Below are 21,137 nucleotides of genomic sequence, written 5' to 3' on the forward strand. Positions count from 1 at the left end.
TCGGGGTGCACTTGCACTTGATTGTAGCCCGAGAAACCATCCAGAAAACTGTAGGCTTCCTTTCCTGCTACCCTCTCAAGCATGTGCTCGGTGTACGGTAAAGGATAGTTATTCCTCTTCGTAGCGGCATTCACTTTTTTGTAGTTCACGCACACTCGAATTTTTCCATTTTTTTTCATGACAATCACGATAGGTGATACCCAGTCCGTGTGCTCAATCTCATATATGAAACCTGCCCTCATGAGTTTATCAATCTCCTCTTTTACTGCATGGGCGTGCTTGGGATTCATGGGGTAAGGTCGTTGTTTCATTGGCACTGCATCTGGGATCATTGGGATATTATGAGTCATGACCCTAGGGTCGACTCCCTTAAGTTCGTCTAGGCAAATACGTCAATGTACTTTTGCAGGAGCGCAACGAGTTTGGTCTCTTCATCCTCCGCCAAGTCATTTGCAACGAACACCGGTCTTGGTTTTTCACCCTCCCCTGCCAAGTTAACCTCTTTGACTTTGGCAGGTCCCTCGATCGGTTCACTAGTCTGACCTTGTCTTTTTGCACCTAACAGAATCACCACTCTGTCACGCTTTTTAAATTTTGTAAACCGTTTGGGCAGATCCTGTGGTTTCTTCTGCCTTTCTGCTTTTGAGTCCCTTGCTTGCTTTCTGGCCTCCTCTTTTAGCCTCCTCCGCCTCAGGTGGACTGGCAAGTCTCCCTTGGTGCGTTTGACCTTAGAGGGTTGCGGTATCTCGGGATCACTCTCAGTGCTAACTTCCGACTCTGAGTTAAACTCGCATCCCTCACTTGAGGAAGGTGTTTTCCCAAGGGGTCGTAGTTCCATAGGTGCATCTGTCTTGAGCACTGGGGTTACCCATGGTTGTGCTACTCTGACTTGCTCGTAATCCATGGCTCCTATGCGTTCTAGCCAGGATCTGTCACACTCCATTCGCATGACTCCTTTTTCGTTCCGACTTATCCCTTCTTTCCTAGGCCTCGAGTCTGCCCGGATTTGTTCTATCGCTTTTCCCTCCATGTCGTACTCTATTGTGTCTATCTCTTCTTCACTCTCTTCTCCCGTAGAGTGACAGTCCTCATACTCCTCATCATCCGGGTCCTGTCCTTCTGACTGCTCATCATCCCCTAAGCTTCCCTCTTCAATCTCCTTGTCATCAGTAACTAAAGCCTAGTTATATAACAAGTTCAGGTCGTGGACCTTGGTCCATTTCCATTCTGGTTTAGCTAAAAGGTCACGTAGAGGTTTTAAGTTAGCAGCCAAATTGCCATCCAATTTATTGGTCAGATACTCTACGATTTCCTGAAGCTTTAATTTGTTGTTGGGGATGTGGGACGAGGCCGGTTTGCCCGGGTTGAGTGAGCTTCCTGCCATCATGCAAAGTGGCACAACTGGCTCCTCAGTTGGCATGGTTGCGGCTTTAGCAGCCTGCTGATGTGGTTCTTCCTCATCTGAGAATGGTAGGTCAATGGTTGCCAAAACGTGCATCCAATCCCTCTCATCCTCAGGGCAAGGAATATATCTAGCGAGTGATCCATAGGGTTTGGTCGTTTGAGTATCGCCTTTTAGCATAGTCGAGATGGCAGCTAGGTCAACAGGTGTCATCGTCCAAGTGTCCATCTCTACCCTCACTGCACTAGTTCTATTCCCTAGGAAAATCAACCCATTGTCCCAGTCCTCTATGACATGTGCATTCCTCATCCAAGGTCAGCCTAATAGTATGTCGTAATCCACTCCCTTCATGACAATGAAGTTTACCGAAAACTACACACCGGCAATCTTTACCGGCCAATTCTTTAAGACCCCAAATGGTCTTACCCTCATTCCGTTTGCTAACGTGACATTAAATCTAGCAGTCTCTACAGGAGGGTTTCCCCATGCCTCTAGGACTACATGGTTTAGCACACTAACACCAACGCCTATGTCTACAATCCCTTTTCGAGTCATGTCTCCTAAGGCTAGGATGGGCAAAACTGCAAGCATTTCAGTGCCTTCCCAAAAAGCATTGATGTGCAAAGACTTAGGATTTGAGTGTAGAGTTAGACTTGGGATCCATGTAACTGCATCATGATCTTGCGGATCAGCACCCGCAAGTCCTGTGTGTCCCTCGATCAAGTCTTTTAACTCCTGCCACAATGAATGATTTTGCCTAAGCAGATCCTCCAAGCTTAGAGTTACTGGAGTGGACAACAAGGTTGTGAGGAGGTTATTGGACCCTTGTCTTCCTCTAAGGCTAGCAGTTCTAGGCCATGCATTCTGTCTGCCCTAGTAAGTTCCCCCCCGGCCTTGCTGTTGAGTCGCTCCCAGTGGTGCAGGTATGCTCCCAACCTGTGGTTTTGAGGGTGAGACTGGTGTGCTCATACTGGAGAAGTCGTCCATAGGATCTTCTAATATAGGTTCGGCATCCTCGAGGTGCTTTTGGGCGTCCTTGACCCCCTCCTTGACCTTGGCTATAGCCTTGAGTTGCTGTTTGGGGTGGGGATATTCCCCTACCTTGGCACTCCCTAGCTCAGCTGTCTTAGGAGCCGAGGTCTATGCCTCTGCGTCTGTGACCTTCTTTCCCGTTACTAGCGTAGTCATTTCCTCGGTTTTAAGCGTTATCTTTGCATCGGTTCTCTTTTTCCGTCTCCTCTGGCTTTTCTTCCCCATTGAGGTTACATCAAGGTTACTTGGCCCTGGCAAGGAGATGGCTGCTTGTTTCGTTTGAGCTCGTGTCATAGCATGTAGTGGGATGGGCGTATCCTCACTACCAAAAGTTTCCACTCCAAAGAGCCCCAAAGGCATCGATGGCATGTTGGCAGAGCTGGTTGATGGCTTCCACCTAAGACAGTCAGGAAACAGATGTGTGATTCCGCACTCTGCGCATCGGAGATCCGCTTTGTCCTTGTTAGCTTGTTCTCTCTCTGGGCAGCGTGATGAAATGTGGCCTGGGTGGCCGCAAGTCCAGCATGTGGCTGGGCCTTCCAAAGCCCCTGCCTCTTCCTCTTCCTAAAGCCATCACCGGCACTGGCCGATAGTCCATCAGGACTGGGTTGCTCTCCTCGTCATAGGATATGTACGGATTGACATATGTCTCTTCCTCATTAGGCTCCTCCACAAAGTGAACAGGAGCATCGCTAGATGTGTGAGTCACAAAAGGCCCTGGTGGCATGGGTATACCAGTTGGGTTCATCTCCAGCCTAGGTACGGCAGGTCTTGAGTCAGTCGGTGTTGGAAGAGCTAACTGGGCTCCCCTGCCAAAGAAATTAGGTGGCCTATTACCTAAGTATGGAGGGTTGTACTGCTGCGTGTATGGGAATCTCCTCGGCATTCTGCAATGCACTGCATCATGCCCGAATCTATCGCAATTTGAGCACAGCCGAGATCTAGGATCTTAGCACTCAACTGGGAGGTGATTGCCGCCGCAGTACACACATTGTACATGCAATCTCACAGGCTTCCTCACGAGCTCTTACAACCGTGAAATCTCCATTCTCATCTCTGCCATCCCTTGGTCGTGGTCTACACTCTTTCCCTTATCCTGCACATTAGCAGTTGCTTTTTCCCCCAAAGTGGTTGATCTCTCATGGTCCCTCTGGCTTGCACTATCTCGGTTGGTAGTCCTCATGTTATGTTCCCAAAGTTGATCATCTACACGTATTGCCTCCTTGAAGACTTGAGCTAGCACGTCTCATTGTAAGGTGGAGTTACTGGCCAAAGCCTTGTAGAGCTCCTCACTCCGAATCCCGTTCATGAACACTGTAGACACTGCCCTCTCGGTAGGTCGCTCATTGGCAGGTATTCTCTTGTAGAGGCTGCGCACCTGAGTGACATAATCCCTAACGTCCTCCTTCTCCCTTTGACTGATATTCATCAACCTAACAATGAGATTATCTGAATACCCCACCTCCGAAAACCTCTTGATGAAGAGGCCCTTAAGGCGAGCAAAGTTTGTACGTTCTGCGTCATCCAGACTAGAATACCAGGTTCTCCCCTTGTCGCCTAAGCACAGGCCGAAGGCTTGAGCTCACTGCGCAGGGTCAATAAGACCGTTCGCTTCACATACTTGCTCGAACTGCTCCATGAAGCTGTACGGGTCACTGTTAGGTTCGTATCGAGCTAGTTGTTTTGCTACTATGGGGATTCTAGCCTGCCCTTTAGCCCCTTGTGTGACTCCCAATCCTGACAGTAGCGCGGTGGCTAGGCCAGTAGCACTCTGTTCCATGGATGTATTGTCCATGAGTCGCTTTGCCACCAGTTAACTCAATGTCATGCCAGCCTCTGCTGCCCGTTCCCTCTCTACATTCGGTTCAGACTTGACTGCCCCAGCTAGGTCTAATACTTGTCTAGCCTCGTACATATCCACATCTTGCTGCAGCCTTCTAGCCCTTTGCTCATGGTTGTAGGCAATTATGCCTTCCAGCACTCTCTTGATAGCTCTTCTCTCTTCTTCCAAGTTAGCTACCACTTCCTCTACAGGTCTACCTTGGATCACGGTCCTGGTGAGTAGATCGTAGTCGTGGACCAGTTCCTAGACCGAGGTTGGAAATTCTCCTAAGTCTAATTAGTCTTCCCCTTGTTCACCTCTTGATCCCAACATTGTGTCTGCTTCCAGCTCCACGAGGTTGTCAATGAATCCAATCAGCTCCGGCAGCTTCCACTCCTCTATCTTGTTGCTTCCCGTGTCTTCGTATCTTCTCCAGGTACTGCTAGTAGGGCACTCAGGCACCCGTCTAAGTCTTGGGGTCTTCTCCTACTAGTGGGTTCCTTAATGTTATTAGATATCCTGGTGTGTTCCTTGTTATTCGAAAGCAACTGCGATCCTTATTCACACGTTGTGCTTAGTGCTTTCGTGGTGCTTGGTGTGAAAACATGCTTTTCTCTTTTCTTGTTGTGTAGACTTAGTGGGGCACAAGAGTGAAGTACCAATGCAGAAAGCGTTTAATGCAGACTCCACCTTGTTTCCAACCACATTCCTAGCCTAATTTGAGTTCTCAACTTAGTTCCCGGCTATTCTACGGTCTTTCTGCGGGTCTGTGCTACGTTTTCTGTTCTGCCCTAAGTTCGATTGCTCTTTAAGGTTCTAATGGTCAAACTAGGTCTTGGGGGTGTTCGGGGTTGCGTCCTGGGGTCAGGTCTGTGGCAAGGCCAGCAAAAGATCCTTATCTTTCCTTCTGGCAAGATGGTCCGATTCTGGGAATCGGACAGTGCTGGTCTGACTCTAGGAGTTAGACGGTCCGATTCTTGCAATCGGACAGGTCTGGTCCGACTCTAATAGTCGGACGGGGTTGGTCCAATTCTGGGACTCGTCCGACCCTGGTGGTCTGATTCTGGAAATCGGACCAGGAGGGTGGTCCTATTTTCAAAGTGATCCAATTATGGACTGGTCCAAGTCCGGCTACGATGGTCTGACTATAATGGTCAGACTCTAATGGGCAGTTCGAGTGCCATGTGGCACGTCCGATCGGGGTGTCCGATTCTGGGAATCGGACAGGGATGGTCTGACTCCCTCGATTCGACGGTCCGATTTTGGAAAATGGACAATCCAACCCCAGGACTCGAGTGGTCCGATTCTGGAAATCGGACCACTACGAGTTGGTCTGACTGCGTCGACGACGGGTGCGATTCCAACGCGTTTGGATCCCTCTTAATGTCTGTTGCACACAATCACTACAGACTTTCCATATCTAATTAGAGCACTATTGAAAAACACCAGACTCACCTGGAGCAGCACGAATCATTGGCACCTAGAATCGTGGTAGCATTTCCTCTTCCTGTGAACCAGAAGCTCTCTCTCTCTCTCACACACACAAGGCTAACCAAAGAAATGAGGTTTGTCCTGGGCTCCCAAGCCTCTTAAGGTCCTTTCCCAGCACTGCAAAACCTTACAGCCAGTTCCCTTTCCCTGTTTCACCTAGAAACTTGAATCTGGTCCCCTGTTTCCCTGTTTTCAGCAGCGGCCAGAACCTTTGTTTTCTCTTTTCTTACCCTAATCTAACCTTAATCTAGTGCAGCCAACATGCAAAACAGAAATGTAGAATGTGTAAAATATTACACGGCGCAGCGAACAGAATCTGAGAAAGAGATAGAGAGTACACAACAGATAAGAGGAGAATCAGTAAAATTCTTTAACTCCAAACAACTGATACAAAGATGGCTCTGTCCACCCGTGCGCTTCCACTGTGTGAAGCTTAGATGGCGATCTAGACAGAAGATAGGTGAAGAGCTTAAGGCTAGCTGGAACAACAACTCTGACTGGGTGAAAGATGAGTGTAAGATGGCTGCGAAGGGGTTTAGCTTTTATAGCCTGCGAAGGTCGTTAGGTCGGCCTATTGACCGACCTACCATATGAGCCTCCACTAGTCGGCCAGGGAATATTCCAGGGAATATTCCTTTTACCATCGGGCCGGGGGCGCTGCCCCCGGACCCCCGCCAGGGGGGCCGCTGGCCCCCCTGGGACCCCCCAGCCAGGGGCCGCTTCCGCGGCCCCCGGACCCCACAATAGGGGCCCCTTTTAACTCCCTTACCACGCAACTCAATGCAATGTGCCTCGAGTTGCTACCAGCTTAACCACTCCGTCTAACCCAAAGATTAGACCCACAACAGTCACCTTTTTGCCATCCGGTCACATAGACCTCATCTGATATACAAGTCAGGACTCAACCAATGTCCGGGCTCACATTTGGCTTCTCCTCATAATGGGGGCCTTACAACTTTGAGCACCATGGATCATTGGTAGCACCTAATGAGGGTGGAGCATTGATCATATCTAACACCCCCCCTCAATGTCCACCCATAGGTGAACTATCTCCTCGGCCCAATGCCGAGTCTCTGAAGATGAACTTGAAGCAGATCCTTCGTAAGTGCTTTGGTGAAGATATCTGCTCCATTCTCCTCTGTTGGACAGTAGACCAATTCCACTATCCCATCCTCCATCAAATCACGCACATAGTGATACTGGATCTCTATATGTTTGGTGCGTGCATGAAACACTGGATTTTTGGCAATGGCGATGCAACTCTGATTGTCACATCTCAGCACAGTTGGTTCTTCATCCTGCACTCCCATATGCCATAGAATCCTTCTCAACCATACGGCCTCACATGCAGCAAAACAAGCTGCCTTGTACTCTGCTTCGGTAGAAGACAATGCCACTGTTGGTTGCTTCTTACTAATCCAAGAGAAAATTCCTGAACCCAAAGAGAAACAATAACCAGAAACTGACTTCCTGGAATCAATGTCTCCTGCCCAATCTGAGTCACAGTTCCCCACAAGAGAAGTTCCGAAACTGTATGTGATACCATAGTCAAGAGTTTTCTTCAAGTATCTGAGCACCCGCATCCCAGCCTTCCAATGACTCTCATGAGGTTTGTTTGAGAACCTGCTCAAAACACCAACAGCAAAACTGATATCTGGTCTGGTGTTACACAAGTAGATTAGACTGCCGACCAACCTCCTATACCTCCCAATGTCTGCTAGTGCTGATGTATCCTCAACGGATAACTTTACATTCACCTCCATAGGTGTAGCTATCTCCTTGCACTCGGTCATGCCAAATGCCTTCAAGATCTCCCATGCATACTTCTTCTGAGAGATGAAGATCTTTCCTGGCTCTTGCCAGACTTCAATCCCCAAACAATAGTGCAGCAAGCCCAAGTCTGTCATTTCAAACTCAAAACTCAAAGCCTTTCGAGTTTGGTTGATCATATCTTCATAGTCACCTGTAATAAGAAGGTCGTCCACATATAGGACAATCACTACAGACTTTTTACCATCCCTGTAAACATACAAGTTAGCATCTGAGGCACATCTTTTGAAGTTTAGGTTTAAAAAGAACCTATCTATCCGCTGGTACCATGCTCTGGGGGCTTGTTTCAGCCCATACAATGCCTTCTTCAGTTTACACACTTTGTTCTCAGAATGGGGGGCCTCAAACCCTGGTGGCTGAGCCACGTACACCTCCTCCTTGAGGTCACCATTTAAGAACGCTGACTTAACATCCATTTGGTACACTGGCCACTTCTTGTGGGCAGCCACTGCAAGTACCGTGCGAATAGTGGTCATTCTGGCAGTTGGGGCAAATGACTCTTGAAAATCAAACCCTTCAACTTGTGAAAATCCTTGGGCAACCAGTCTAGCTTTGTACTTTTCTAAGGTACCATCAGCCTTGTACTTTACCTTCCAGATCCACTTGGTGCCAATAATCTTCCGCTTTGCTGGCCGATCCACTAGCTCCCAAGTGTCATTCTTCATTATGCTGTCATACTCCGCCTGCATAGCAGCCTTCCATGATGGATCTGCAAGTGCTTCTTCTAAGTCAGTTGGCTCCTTTACTTCTCTCATAATCTCAACCATCAAGGCCATGTTGACTATGTGAGCAGAAGCCCTCCTTTGCTCCTCTATTCTCTGAGACCTCCTTGGTCCGTCTGCCTTCTCCTCAACAGATGCAGGCATAGGATTATTGTGGTCATAGAGCTGCTTCACCCAGCGCGGCAATGGCTTTTCCGGTGGGGTGATGTCAGGTTGGTGAACTTTTTCCTCATCATCTGAAGATGATGCTTCCTCCTCCTTAAGGATAGGGATAGCTCTCGGGACAGGTTCATAGTGGACTACTTCTTCGCTTGATGATAAAGTGGAAGACCTTGCCTTCTCCTCCTCCACTGTATGCGGCTCCTCCTTGAACACCACATCACGGCTCGCGATGATCTTCTTTGCCTCTTGGTCATATAACTTGTAAGCCTTCTGCTCATCACTATAACCCAAGAAGATACATTTTCTGCTTTTTGGTTGTAACTTGTTTCTCTTCTCATCTGGAACATGTGCATAACATTCACATCCAAAAATTCTGAAATGTGAAACAGATGGTTTCTTACCAGTGTAAGCCTCATGAGGTGTTTTTCCCTTGAGAGCCTTTGTATAGCTCCGATTTAGAATGTAGACTGCAGTATTAACAGCTTCAGCCCAAAAATGGTTAGGTAATCCCTTGCCCTTTAGCATGCATCTTGCCATCTCCACAATGGTGCGATTCCTGCGTTCCACAACACCGTTCTGCTGAGGTGTGTGAGGCGTTGTCAATTGACGCTTGATACCTTTGCTCTTGCAAAAGCCTTCAAACTCCTTTGAGTTGAACTCACCACCACCATCTGTTCTAAATTTCTTCACACTTTTCCCTGTTTCATTCTCAACAAGTATTAGCCAATCTTTAAACTTACCAAAAGCTTGAGCCTTATCACGAAGGAAGTACACCCACATCTTCCTACTGTAGTCGTCGACAATCAACATAAAATAAGAAGATCCCCCCAAGGCCTGTGTAGGCATCTTACCACACAAGTCAGCATGCACCAACTCTAGAGGAGCATGTGCTCTATTCTTGCTTTCTTGTGGAAATGCCTTTCTCTGTTGCTTGCCCATCATACAAGCTTCACATGGTTCCTTCAATTCAGTTATTGTAGGTAGGTGAGCAACCATACCTTGCTTTTGCATCTCCTTCAATACTGCAAATCCGATGTGTCCAAACCTTTCATGCCAAAGCTTACTTGTGCCCACTCCAGCGGTGGCTGTAAGAGCACTTAGCTCATACAGGTTGTTCCTCCTTTCTCCTTTGCCAACAATTGTGCCAGCACTATCAATAATTTCTGCACCTGTCTTCTTGAACCTCACTTCATGACCAAGATCAGTTATGGCAGCAACTGATAAGAGATTTCTTCTGATTTCGGGAACATACAACACATTTGAAAGCTTTTTGACTTCACCATTTGCAGCAACAAAAGAAATAGTACCTGTGCCCGCAGCAGGGCATTTGGCATCATTTCCAACCGTCACAGTGATGGATTCTTGTAGAGGCTGCATAGAACTGTATAGACCTTTCTTGTTGGTCATGTGACGGGAGGCCCCACTATCCAACACCCAAGAGTCAGTGGTAGATTCTTCTTGCGCCGAGGAGCACACTTCCTCAATGGTCGCCATGAATAATTCCAACTCTGCTTCAGCCGTATTGGCTGTCTCTTTCCCTTTAGTTTTAAGGGTACCATTCTTTTCATCTGCCTTCTTGACACGACAATCTGCAATTGCATGTCCTTTCTTCTTACAGTAGAAGCACTCTCCTTGAAACTTCTTCTTGCCGCCCTTTTTCTTTTTGTCACCATCATTTTTGGTGGAGGAAACACCTTTGCCTTTTGCATTGGCAGAGAATGCAGCATCTCCATTGTTGCTTCCTTCTCGGGCTTTCAGCCTCAACTCCTCCTCCATTAATAATGCACAAAACTCCTCAAAAGTCAAAGCTTGAGGTCTCACCTGAGTATTAAGGGCAGTTACTAGTCCATCAAACTTTTGTGGACAAATCCGAAGACACCTCCGAGCTAGCTCTTCGCTAGTCTTTTGTATCCCAGCGCCAGCCATCTGGTCGCGCAGATTCTTAATCCGAGTGATGAATGCTTCAACCGTCTCTCCTTCAGCAAACTTCTCCGCTGCTAGTTGATTCTCCAAGTTTTGAATCCTTGTTTGGTTTCGTGTTTCATACTGACTCCTTAGTACATTCCAAGCCTCTGACGCTTTGGTTGTATGCTGAATCAGAGTCAAAACACTGTCAGAACAGCTTGTAACTAAGGCACACAATGCATCTGCATTCCTTCGTTTCCAAGCTCGTAGAAGATCTGCATTCGGAGGAATCATCACACTAGGATTTGATGGGTCGGGGGTAGGCTGTGGTTCTGCGTCAGTCCCCAGCACAGTCTCCAGAAGCTCATAAGAATCAAGGATAGTAGTAATTTTGAACTTCCACAAGGTGTAGTTTGTACCATCTAACTTGCCTTCGCTGAAGGTTGGTGGACGAATCCTCAGTGTTTGAATAGCCGGTACAGCAGCACCACCTCCTGCACCGCTTCCTGATGCGCCAGAACTGCTTCCCGGAGTCGACATCGTTTCTCTTTGCTGTTGAAGCCTTTGCCTCTTGCACTCTCTCCGATCTCTAGAGCCCCCTGGGCTCTGATACCATGTAAAATATTACACGGCGCAGCGAACAGAATCTGAGAAAGAGATAGAGAGTACACAACAGATAAGAGGAGAATCAGTAAAATTCTTTAACTCCAAACAACTGATACAAAGATGGCTCTGTCCACCCGTGCGCTTCCACTGTGTGAAGCTTAGATGGCGATCTAGACAGAAGATAGGTGAAGAGCTTAAGGCTAGCTGGAACAACAACTCTGACTGGGTGAAAGATGAGTGTAAGATGGCTGCGAAGGGGTTTAGCTTTTATAGCCTGCGAAGGTCGTTAGGTCGGCCTATTGACCGACCTACCATATGAGCCTCCACTAGTCGGCCAGGGAATATTCCAGGGAATATTCCTTTTACCATCGGGCCGGGGGCGCTGCCCCCGGACCCCCGCCAGGGGGGCCGCTGGCCCCCCTGGGACCCCCCAGCCAGGGGCCGCTTCCGCGGCCCCCGGACCCCACAATAGGGGCCCCTTTTAACTCCCTTACCACGCAACTCAATGCAATGTGCCTCGAGTTGCTACCAGCTTAACCACTCCGTCTAACCCAAAGATTAGACCCACAACAGTCACCTTTTTGCCATCCGGTCACATAGACCTCATCTGATATACAAGTCAGGACTCAACCAATGTCCGGGCTCACATTTGGCTTCTCCTCATAATGGGGGCCTTACAACTTTGAGCACCATGGATCATTGGTAGCACCTAATGAGGGTGGAGCATTGATCATATCTAACAGAATGGTAGTCCTAATCTAATGCTTCCAACAAACCCAAATACTTACTTGTTTCACGGATTAAACCCTCCTAAATCTCCTAGTTATCTCGAGCACCGATTCAAGCTGCAAACCCTACTTCTATGCTCGATTTGATGTGCGCGGCACTCAAGGCTCGATTCCGTTTGTCCCGGCAACGGAACCAAAATGGAGGGGAGCTTCAAGCTCTACCCCGAGACCTACAGACCACTTATTGCTCAAGTTTTTCGAACCGAGTGGCCATGGCTACCTCTCACATAGCCGACGCGCAATGCCTACCTTACGGGTGTAGTGAGCTTACCTTGTTGCTCGATCGAGTACCCTCCTTGCACACCGGTAGCTCCACGATCCTTGAGGCAAGCTCTAGCAACCTCAATCCCTCTCCCATGAGCTTCATCCTCCATAGCCACACACGAGACAAGAGAAGAGAAGAGAGGAGGGGAAGATGAAGAGAGGAGATGGAGAGCTTCTTCTCCAAGATCCCTCACTCCCACACAATCACTCCCTCACACTCTCTCAATCCCTCTCTCAAGCACAAGCAAGAAGGCAAGAAACAAGAGAAGAAGAAAAAGAAGCTTTGGCCACACACAAGAATGAGCTTCCCATTCACTTTTCAACTTTATATACATGCCCTACTTTTCATGGGCGGTCATCCCCCTTTTTTACATGGCCGACCATTAGCCTAGGCCCATTTCTCATTTTTCACCGTTCTAGTCTATCCTATCCCCAACTAATGCGTACAATTTGCACAGGAGTGAGCCTGGCGCTCTCTTACAAGGTTTTGAAAGCGTTTTCGCACTTAATGGTGCGCTTTTTATTCTTTTACTCTCCTTGGGCGACTCTAAGACTTCTTGAGGACCGTGCCCGTGCGTTTAATTTTTTCTAGGGTCTAGTTGCCAGTTAAGGCGCCTTTTTCTTCTTTTCTTTTTTCCATTTCCCACTCTTCTATGCTGCGGTAAACAGAAACACTTTAATCTTTGCACCATTGCTTCCTCCATATCTGAGCTTGACCAATTAACTTAAGTTTTCCTATCATTGCTTGATTGGTAGTAGTACTTCCCGAAGCAGAGAAATAATCGTCCATCAACTCAATCCATATCTCCGCCTCTATTGTGACGTCTATCCCTTCTCCATCAAACTCGGGTGCGTTAATTTGCTTAAGAATGCATTTCTTCTCTCGCATGTCAATATTTATGGGTGCAAAAGGTGTCTGACAATCAAGCCATACCACTTAGGTTATTTTGTTTAGGTTATACCTATAAACCATACGTTAATTATTATATATCATTATGAAGTTTTGCTCTAATACCAACTGTAACGTGCCCGCCTATCGATTGTCTAAGCGTGTTTTAGCGGTCCATCAAGAAACGAATCTAAGCGTTGCTGCCCAACACTCCCATGGGATGTTTCGAGGTTTGTCACCTAGGGTTTCCCAAGTTCACCTAGCAACGGAACATTCACGACCAAACTCACTAGGATCGACCTAAAATTTGGATTCCTAGTGGTCAAGGTCTCTTGACAGCATTCTAGCTTCAGGTCTTGGACATCCTACTTTACACAGAGATACCCAACCCGAAGCAGACCCATACTGCACTTGGTTCAAAGAGAATGGGAAACGACTTGAAATCCAGGTTCTTGGTGGTCAAGGTCTCTTAACAATATTTTAACGTCAAGTCTTGGACATCCTACTTTATGAAGAGATACCCAATCCGAAAGCAAACCCATAACGCACTTAGTTCAAAGAGAATGGGAAATGAGAGGGATGCACTGCTCGATCTCTCTGCTCGTAGGGCATAGTCCCATTCTAGTCCTCTAAAATGGCATAAATCAGGGTTCTATCCTAACAATTTCTAAGGGTCGATCGTCAATAAAACCTTATGAGAAGCCTCCTAGTTCTCTGGGACCACCCTACCATAGGACGGACTCGTCGAGGGTTCCGCCCACCTGCTTCCCTCAATAGGCATTCTTTAGTTATCTTATTAGGTCTTACAACATTTATGCGTGACATTTAAAATCAACTTTTTTAATTAAGCTTTTTAGGGATTAGGGTTCGTTCGCTTAATTTACAAGACAAATACAAAAACAGAGCAAGCAATCTATTGACAAATAAGTTCAAACAAGCTCCTTAACTTATCTTCAAGTTAATCTTTGTCTCCCGTCCATACAGGAGAAACTATATATCCCTTCTGTCACGTAGAAATAACTGGTCCAAATCACGTGGCACCACAAATTCTATCATTTATCTAGAACATGATAGCGATACCATGCAAAATTTTACTTAACACTTCAACTAAGACATATGTTAATGCCTCATAGAAGTATGCAATATGTAAATTCTATTGATCACTTACATTGATCAATAATCCAACCTTCTTCCAACAAGTATAAATGTATTTTACTTTGACTTTGTTTGTATCTAGCCCATTCCCGAATTGGATTGATAAACATAGTTGTTATCGTATGGATCTCAAGGCATCCTAGTTTTAATCCTTATGACCATTGTGTACTAACTATACACATCGTCAAGATCCAATCTATTAAATATGAGCTATCAGTTTGGGCTATTAACAAGAGCTTGGACAAAGATCTAGAGTTTCTAGGATGAATTTCCTTTAAGCTAGATTACTTCCATGCAATCCGTCAAGCGTGTAAACTACAACATACCTTCAGTGTGGTGAAAAACATATCTATTTTGATAAAAAGAGGGTGTTGACAATACATTGAAATTTTATGTGCTATTTATGCTATGTACGAATTTGTCACATGGCATCTAGATGCAATTTATTTCTCTTGATACCTGCACTTTGCAAACTCTATCTTTCGATATGTGAGATGAAACCTACCCTTTTCTATGTTCTATTCTTGTGTGGCATACTACGGGGGATGACGTGTCTCATGTGGAATTCAAAGCAAGTAACTAACAACTTAGAAATGTATTATTTATATCCGGTACCGTAGTTGTATCGATGGTGATACCTTTACTCGAAGCTTTGTTACTGGTTGTGGGATTGTCATCCGCACGCAGCATTATTTGCTTAGGGGCCATCGTCTGCACAAGTAGATTCAAGAAATAAAGAAGGTGGAATAGATTCAAGATAGGAGAGCGTAAGAGAATATGGCTTAGTGGAAGACTAAGATAGGGGAAAATTGAGCTAACTCTCTCCCTTACAGCCTCTTAGGATAACTCCACTCTCTCTCTCTCTCTCTCTCTCTCTCTCTCTCTCTCTCTCAAGCTCCTCACAATCTCTTGGTGGGGTATCCCTCTATCTCTCTCTCTCGCAGCCTTTCAGGATCTCCTTGTGCTTCCTTGTGCCTTCCTATGCCTCATATTTATAGTGAATTAGAGAAGATGGCTTGTGGCTAAGAAAAAGAGCTCTTTGTGGAGGGGATCTTGAAAAAATCAGTGATCTGATGCTTAAATCATAAATCTAATGGTTCCATTGGCTCCAAAAGGGGGGTAAAATCCAAAGACACTTTATTAAAAAGCTTTTAGGACACTCCTTTCTCTCCCTGTTTGAAGTGTTGTTTGCTACCTGCAAATTGCAATCGCGGTGCACGCGATTTCGCAAATCCCTATTTTTTTGTGTTAAATCTCCAAAACTAACTAAAACATCACTTGTCCCTTTTTTTAAAATGACATCCAGTTCTAAAAATCTCCATATCTTTTTAGGATAATATCTAAAATATCTAAAATGTGCTAGTTTTTGTCCAAAAATCCAATATTTTTGGACCATCCATACTATACTAATTAATACTAGTGATTAATATGGCTCATAACTCTTGTTCACATTGTGACTTTCGTGAAGGGTGGCTACGGTCCTTGTCAATTCGAGAAAAATATCAGATTACGACTCTCATTTTTTTAAAAATAACATATATTTTTAATTAAACAAAAATCGTTAGTTATTAACATTAGTTAGTTTTTCCTTTAGTTAGTCTTTAGTTAGTAATCTTACCAACTTATTAATTGACTAACTAACTTTCAAACTAACCAACTAGCTTTTAATTGCGTGGAAATATTACAAAGAGCTATGGAGGTTCAAGCAAGAAGAGAGAGACATGTTTATGCAAACTCTAATAGTCACAATGTCTGAGTTGCCTTCCCTTATTCTATTTGTTACCAAAACAATAAAGAATAAAGTCACAATGATGGCCACCCTCCACCTGTAGTGTGCATGTATGCATATCTATATAAAAGTAAATATGGGCAGCTAGGCACAAGCAGCCTTTAACCCCCAAGTATACACACATATAAACGTATCTAAGTAGTATTGCCCATACATATAGTATATGTTTTAGACAAGCATACTAGCTTATATTTTTTCAATGTTTTAAGTACACACACATATAAACGTGTCTAAGTAGTATTGCCCATACATATAGTATATGTTTTAGACAAGCATACTAGCTTATATTTTTTCAATGTTTTATCATTAAGGACTTTTACACAATTTTATGTTCTTATGGTGATTCTCAATGTGTAAGCATACATGTGTGAAATGAAGGTGTGGTAAATTTGTTTTGTTTATTTAGAAATAAAGTTGTTTGCCTCGTCCCATTGTTGGTAGTTTACACATTATTATGTGTGGAGAACACCATTGTTTTGTGTAAAGCACATTGTCCATCCTTTTTTGTTAGTAAATGGACAAAAACATTAAGAAAGCAAGGCACAACCTTTCAAATGATACGTTGTTTACTTGCTAATCAAGCAAACTTCCCGTGAATAAGGAGTCTCCCCTGCCCACTTTGCAAAATGAGGGACAAAGGTGCATTTTTGGCATTTGCAACCAATCACAAACTTAATAAAGTTCTTTTTTGTTCTCTATTATACCCAAGAGACTTACAAAGGATCTTCAGAAGTGGTCCTCTGTCGAGAGAGAGTGGTCCTTCGTGATCCAATAGCATAGCAAGAGATTCTTCACCACCAGGAACACGCTGGTATTGACGGATCGTCGCGAGATTGACTGTAGTGTGCGTCACTCGGTGTGTAACTAGTCTTAGGCTGGTTACACACCACGATGTTGATATCCATTTTTTGAGAAAAAGAGAGTGTCCGTCAATGACGTGTCGAGTTTTAACAGGTTGCGAAATTCACAGACGTTGGACACTTTTGGGTGGGGGATCTCCCATGTCCTAAAAATCATCCATGCCCAACACACTAGATGACAAATTATATACATTAGAAAAATATATCGCGCCTAATAGCAATTAAACGTCTGCCAATGGGTATTCGTCCAAGCCTTTATACCACTGGGCCATCCCTCTTTTCGTGAAAGGTTTCCTGCAGTTTAGTGTGTAAACATAATAAAGGACAGATTGCATGTTGCCCTAGCTGTTCGGGGTAGTGTGTACCCATCCTCATATTGTTGCCAATAGTGAAAAGTGCAATTAATGGGTTTGGTTGGCAAAGCCAACTAGTATTGTATGTATTTATCATAATAGTTTTGGTCTTGCTAAATGTCCAGAATACTCATGTGCAAGTGTGCCACACTTGTCTCAATGTTCGTGCTATGTGTCCAACGTGCCCTTGTCCATGTATACTATGCATGCTCTTATATGCATGATTCCCTTTCCCTTGAAATAAAGGTCAAACATTTTCTTTGTTCATTTTTCAAAGATAGTCCTTTGTTGAAATTTCAACATGTCTTTGTTGGTCAATATGTTTGGAAGAAACTTTTAACATTAGACTCATTCAATTCTTTTATGATTAACTATTTAATCAAATAAACAAATGGCTAAGGACTTGTTCCCATCGGGCTCGATTCACAAATATGCATGCTTCTGTGGCATCTCAATTTGCGATTGATTTCAAGTTCACAATCACTTTAGGCCATGGGTCAAGGCATGGTCCAAGAGAGTTCGCAACTAGCTCAAATGTGCAAACATTTTTCAAACTTTTATAATGCGCTTTCCATTTCTCTAAGGTAATAGGTATTTACAGCACCGTCTCGTGTGGATGTCTCAACATTTTTCAAACTTTTCAAACCTTTTTTCTTATGGTACCACAAATTTCAACGCTTCGGAAAGTATGGTTTTAGATTGCCCAATGCTATTACACGTGCAAAAACAAAGTCTCTAAAGGAGTGCTCGAACTCCTTAGGAACTATAAGGGGCATATGCTTGTAAATATTTTGCTTTTGATAATTTCATATTATCGTCTCACATTAAAGAACTATAAGGGTGGTGAAAACAAGCCCTAAAAAGAATGTTCAAAAAATACCTAGGGATACAGTATTTTCAGTAGGTGTACCACCTCTCTAGTATGTGTCTGGAGAGTTTTATCAAAACCACCTAGGCGAAGTGCTTAATTTCATGAGATCTCAGCACGGATTACCATAGGACCCGGCATGGAACATGACCTCAACATAGTAATGTTGACATGATTTTTGCAAGGATCCATGCCTGTCTTTGCGCGGTCAAAGAGCAGTACTAGTTACCATGATGAAGCATTCACAGCACCCTACGAGTTTGTAGTGCTGCTTTGATGCAAAATTGGAGGATGATCGCCTGAAGATTTGAATCTTCAAGGGAATGGTCCCATGGTGAGAGGGGTGCCTTCTTTAAATAAGCCGTAACGCGCGTGCCGTGAGTGATTAAGGTTTTGAGAACACCATTAAGGTCGTAATGGAAGGAATCAAGGAGGTAAAATCTGGTAAGAAATCGCCGATTGCCTAGCAGGAAAAGTTTGTGGTGCGTCTTTTTATGAGACGGGAAATCATTTTTATTGCCGTTTTTTCTTCGGTTACACGCCTACTATTACAAACAAAACCATCGCTCCTCTCCTCACACGCACGCTTCTCTCTGCACGCAGTTCCACGAGCATTTCGGAATTTTGCCCACCACACCTTCCCTCTCTCTCTCTCTCTCTCTCTCTCTCTCTCTCTGTCTGTGTCTGTGACTTACCAGGCTAAGAACAAGCAGACCATGTATCGCATCCATCGCAGAGGCGAATGAGCTTCGAGCCCGCAACATGTCCGAAGCATCCGTCACAGAAGATCGTGGGAGTCTGTGGCTCTTGCCTCGCCGAGCGCCTCTCCCTCCTGACTTCCGTCGATGTCGATTCTCTCGGTTGTCCGCCTTCCTCTCCCAATCTTGCCGCAGATGTCTCCAGCTCCGCACAGGTGGAGCACAACAGCGGCCATGTCCAGCAAGCAATTGCCTATATTCCTCCTCGTAATGAAAAAACCACAACGGTTTTGCATGCAGAGGATGACGAAAGATTCTGTAATCGCAATGAGGAAGAACTTCGACCGGTTTTGAAGGTGGACCAGAAGAATAGATGCAGTGATCACAATGAAGAAGGAATTGCACCAGCTTTGCCGAGAGACAGAAGGAGCGATCACAAAGAAGACATTGCACCAGTTGTGCTGAGAGACAGATGCAGCAGTCATAAAGAGGTCGAAATTACACCGGTTCTTCAGAGAGGCATTAGCAGGGACCGATGGAGAAGCAAGTCTTTATGCGAAGGGAGGACCGGCGAATGGCCGGGGCTGGAACAGGCGGTGCCGTCTGCTTCCAGCACGAAGGCGACGCAGCTCCGCTCACGGACGCTGCGCGCGTTGTTTGAAATCGAGGACGGCAAGGAACCGGAGAAGGAAGAAGAACGGGCGGCGGGGGCGGCGACGGAGGAAGGTGCGCACAGGAGGAGGATATGCGGGAGGGAAGGAGGATGCGGGGCGTGTCTGTACGGGTGCGTGACATGCGCGGCGTCGTGTGCGTCGTCATCGTCGTCGCGGTCTGCGGAAACGGGAGGGGAGGAGAGGCCGGGTCTGAGAGCTTTGTTTTGGAAGAAGGAGCGGGAGGGGAAGGCAAGGATGAAGAAGAAGAGGACAACGAAGAGGAAGACGGAGAAGAAGCAGCAGAAGGCGCAGGAGGAGGAGGAGGAAAACAAGGATGAGAAGGGAAAGGAGAAAGGAAAGGAGAAGAAGCAGCAGCAGAGAAAGGCCGACGTGAGGAAAAGAGACGAGGCGATGGAGGCAAAGACAGAAGCAATGGAGGAGGAGGAGGGGGAGGAGGAAGGAGAAGGAGGAGGAGTAGGAGTAGAAGAAGAAGATGAAGAAAGAGGAGAGGCCAAAGCAGGCGTTCCCCCGCCGCCCCGCCAGAGCTCCTGGGAAGCGGCGGAGCTGGATTCCCGGTCTGAGCTTCGCTTCAATCTGACCGCCCGCGCACTGGCCGCCGCTCGCGCCACTCTGTCCGCTCCAGCCTTGACCGTGCCGGCGGACGCCGACATAACGGCGGCCGGCCCCGACCCAACGGCCGCCGACGGCGTCCTGGCGGAGTCCTGCGCCCCGAGCCCGCCGTGGCCCTACGGGCGCTCCTTCTCCAGCTGCGCCGCCTTCAAAACGCCTCCTCCTCCTCCGCCTGCTTACAGCCCCGCCGCCGCTAGCCTTAATCCTGCCGTTAGTGCTGCCGTCAGCAAAGCCAGGCCACCCCCGTCCCGCTACTACCTGCGCCGCATCTCGCCCTTCTCCTTCGACCAGTCCGGCCTCCTCCGCTTCTACCTCACTCCCCACCGGGCCGCCGGTCGCCCGCTCCGCAGCCGCGTTTTGCCCGCCGGTCGTCGCCTCCCCAGGTCCGCTTCCAAGACCCTCTTCGTCTACCAATGAGCTGGGGCTCCACATTGCGTTTACACGTCACAATTTTCATGTATATCCACGATACATGACTCCCCAAATCCTTGTCAATTGTACACTCGAGCTACATATCCCTTAAGTGTGGACTCTTAGGGGTTATCACCGTCTCATGATTTGTAAATAAATTACATAAATGAAAAGAGTACAATCCACTAATCTTTTCTTTTACCACTCTAGTATGTGGTAATGTTATGTAGCAACGGATGGCAATGTCATTGGATTTCATTTGCAACAATTAGAACCCCCAAAATTTACTCATTTTTGTGATAATATATACTCGCAATGTATGGTTGGTTGAAGTAATTCTTAAACTTCTTTCATACAAGGATGTCTTGTGAAATCTTATTGCACACTTTCTTAGATTTCAACTTTGGCATCATTCTTAAATCAGGAAAAGAGTTGGATTGAGTCTTACATAGGATATCAAGCTGTCCATCATATCAACTTTTCCATAAGGAAGTTGTTGGATGCAATGGAATTTCATTTCTCACTTTTGATGTTGAAATCATTTTGAAATCAAATTCTTAGGTAAAGGAGTGGCACTTGGAGTTGCTTAAGATATCAAGCTATGTGTCATGTCAACTTTTCCATAAGGAAGTTGTTGCATGCAATGGAATTTCATTTTCCACTTTTAATATTGAAATCAAATTCTTAGGGAAGGAGTTGTGCTTAGGATTTCAAATTGTTTGCCTTGTCAACTTTTCCATATGGAAGTTGGTTGCATATATGAGAAAAGTAGGAGCTTGAAGGACAAAGCAAATCTCTATGTGCAAC

General features: G+C 45.9%; 1 protein-coding gene across 1 annotated transcript; it reads left to right on the forward strand.

Moving 5' to 3' along the window:
- The first annotated feature begins 18,419 nt into the window (after positions 1-18,419).
- On the forward strand, positions 18,420-20,604 carry LOC148032126 (uncharacterized). Its single transcript, XM_087682753.1, has one exon. The coding sequence runs from the start codon at positions 18,681-18,683 to the stop codon at positions 20,334-20,336; it is 1,656 nt and encodes a 551-aa protein (XP_087538879.1). The 5' UTR covers positions 18,420-18,680; the 3' UTR covers positions 20,337-20,604.
- The last annotated feature ends 533 nt before the right edge of the window (positions 20,605-21,137 follow it).

This window comes from Lygodium microphyllum, chromosome 8 (assembly GCF_053477565.2).
Source record: "Lygodium microphyllum isolate KBCC chromosome 8, Lygodium_microphyllum_v1.1.10, whole genome shotgun sequence".
Classification (NCBI taxonomy): domain Eukaryota; kingdom Viridiplantae; phylum Streptophyta; class Polypodiopsida; order Schizaeales; family Lygodiaceae; genus Lygodium; species Lygodium microphyllum.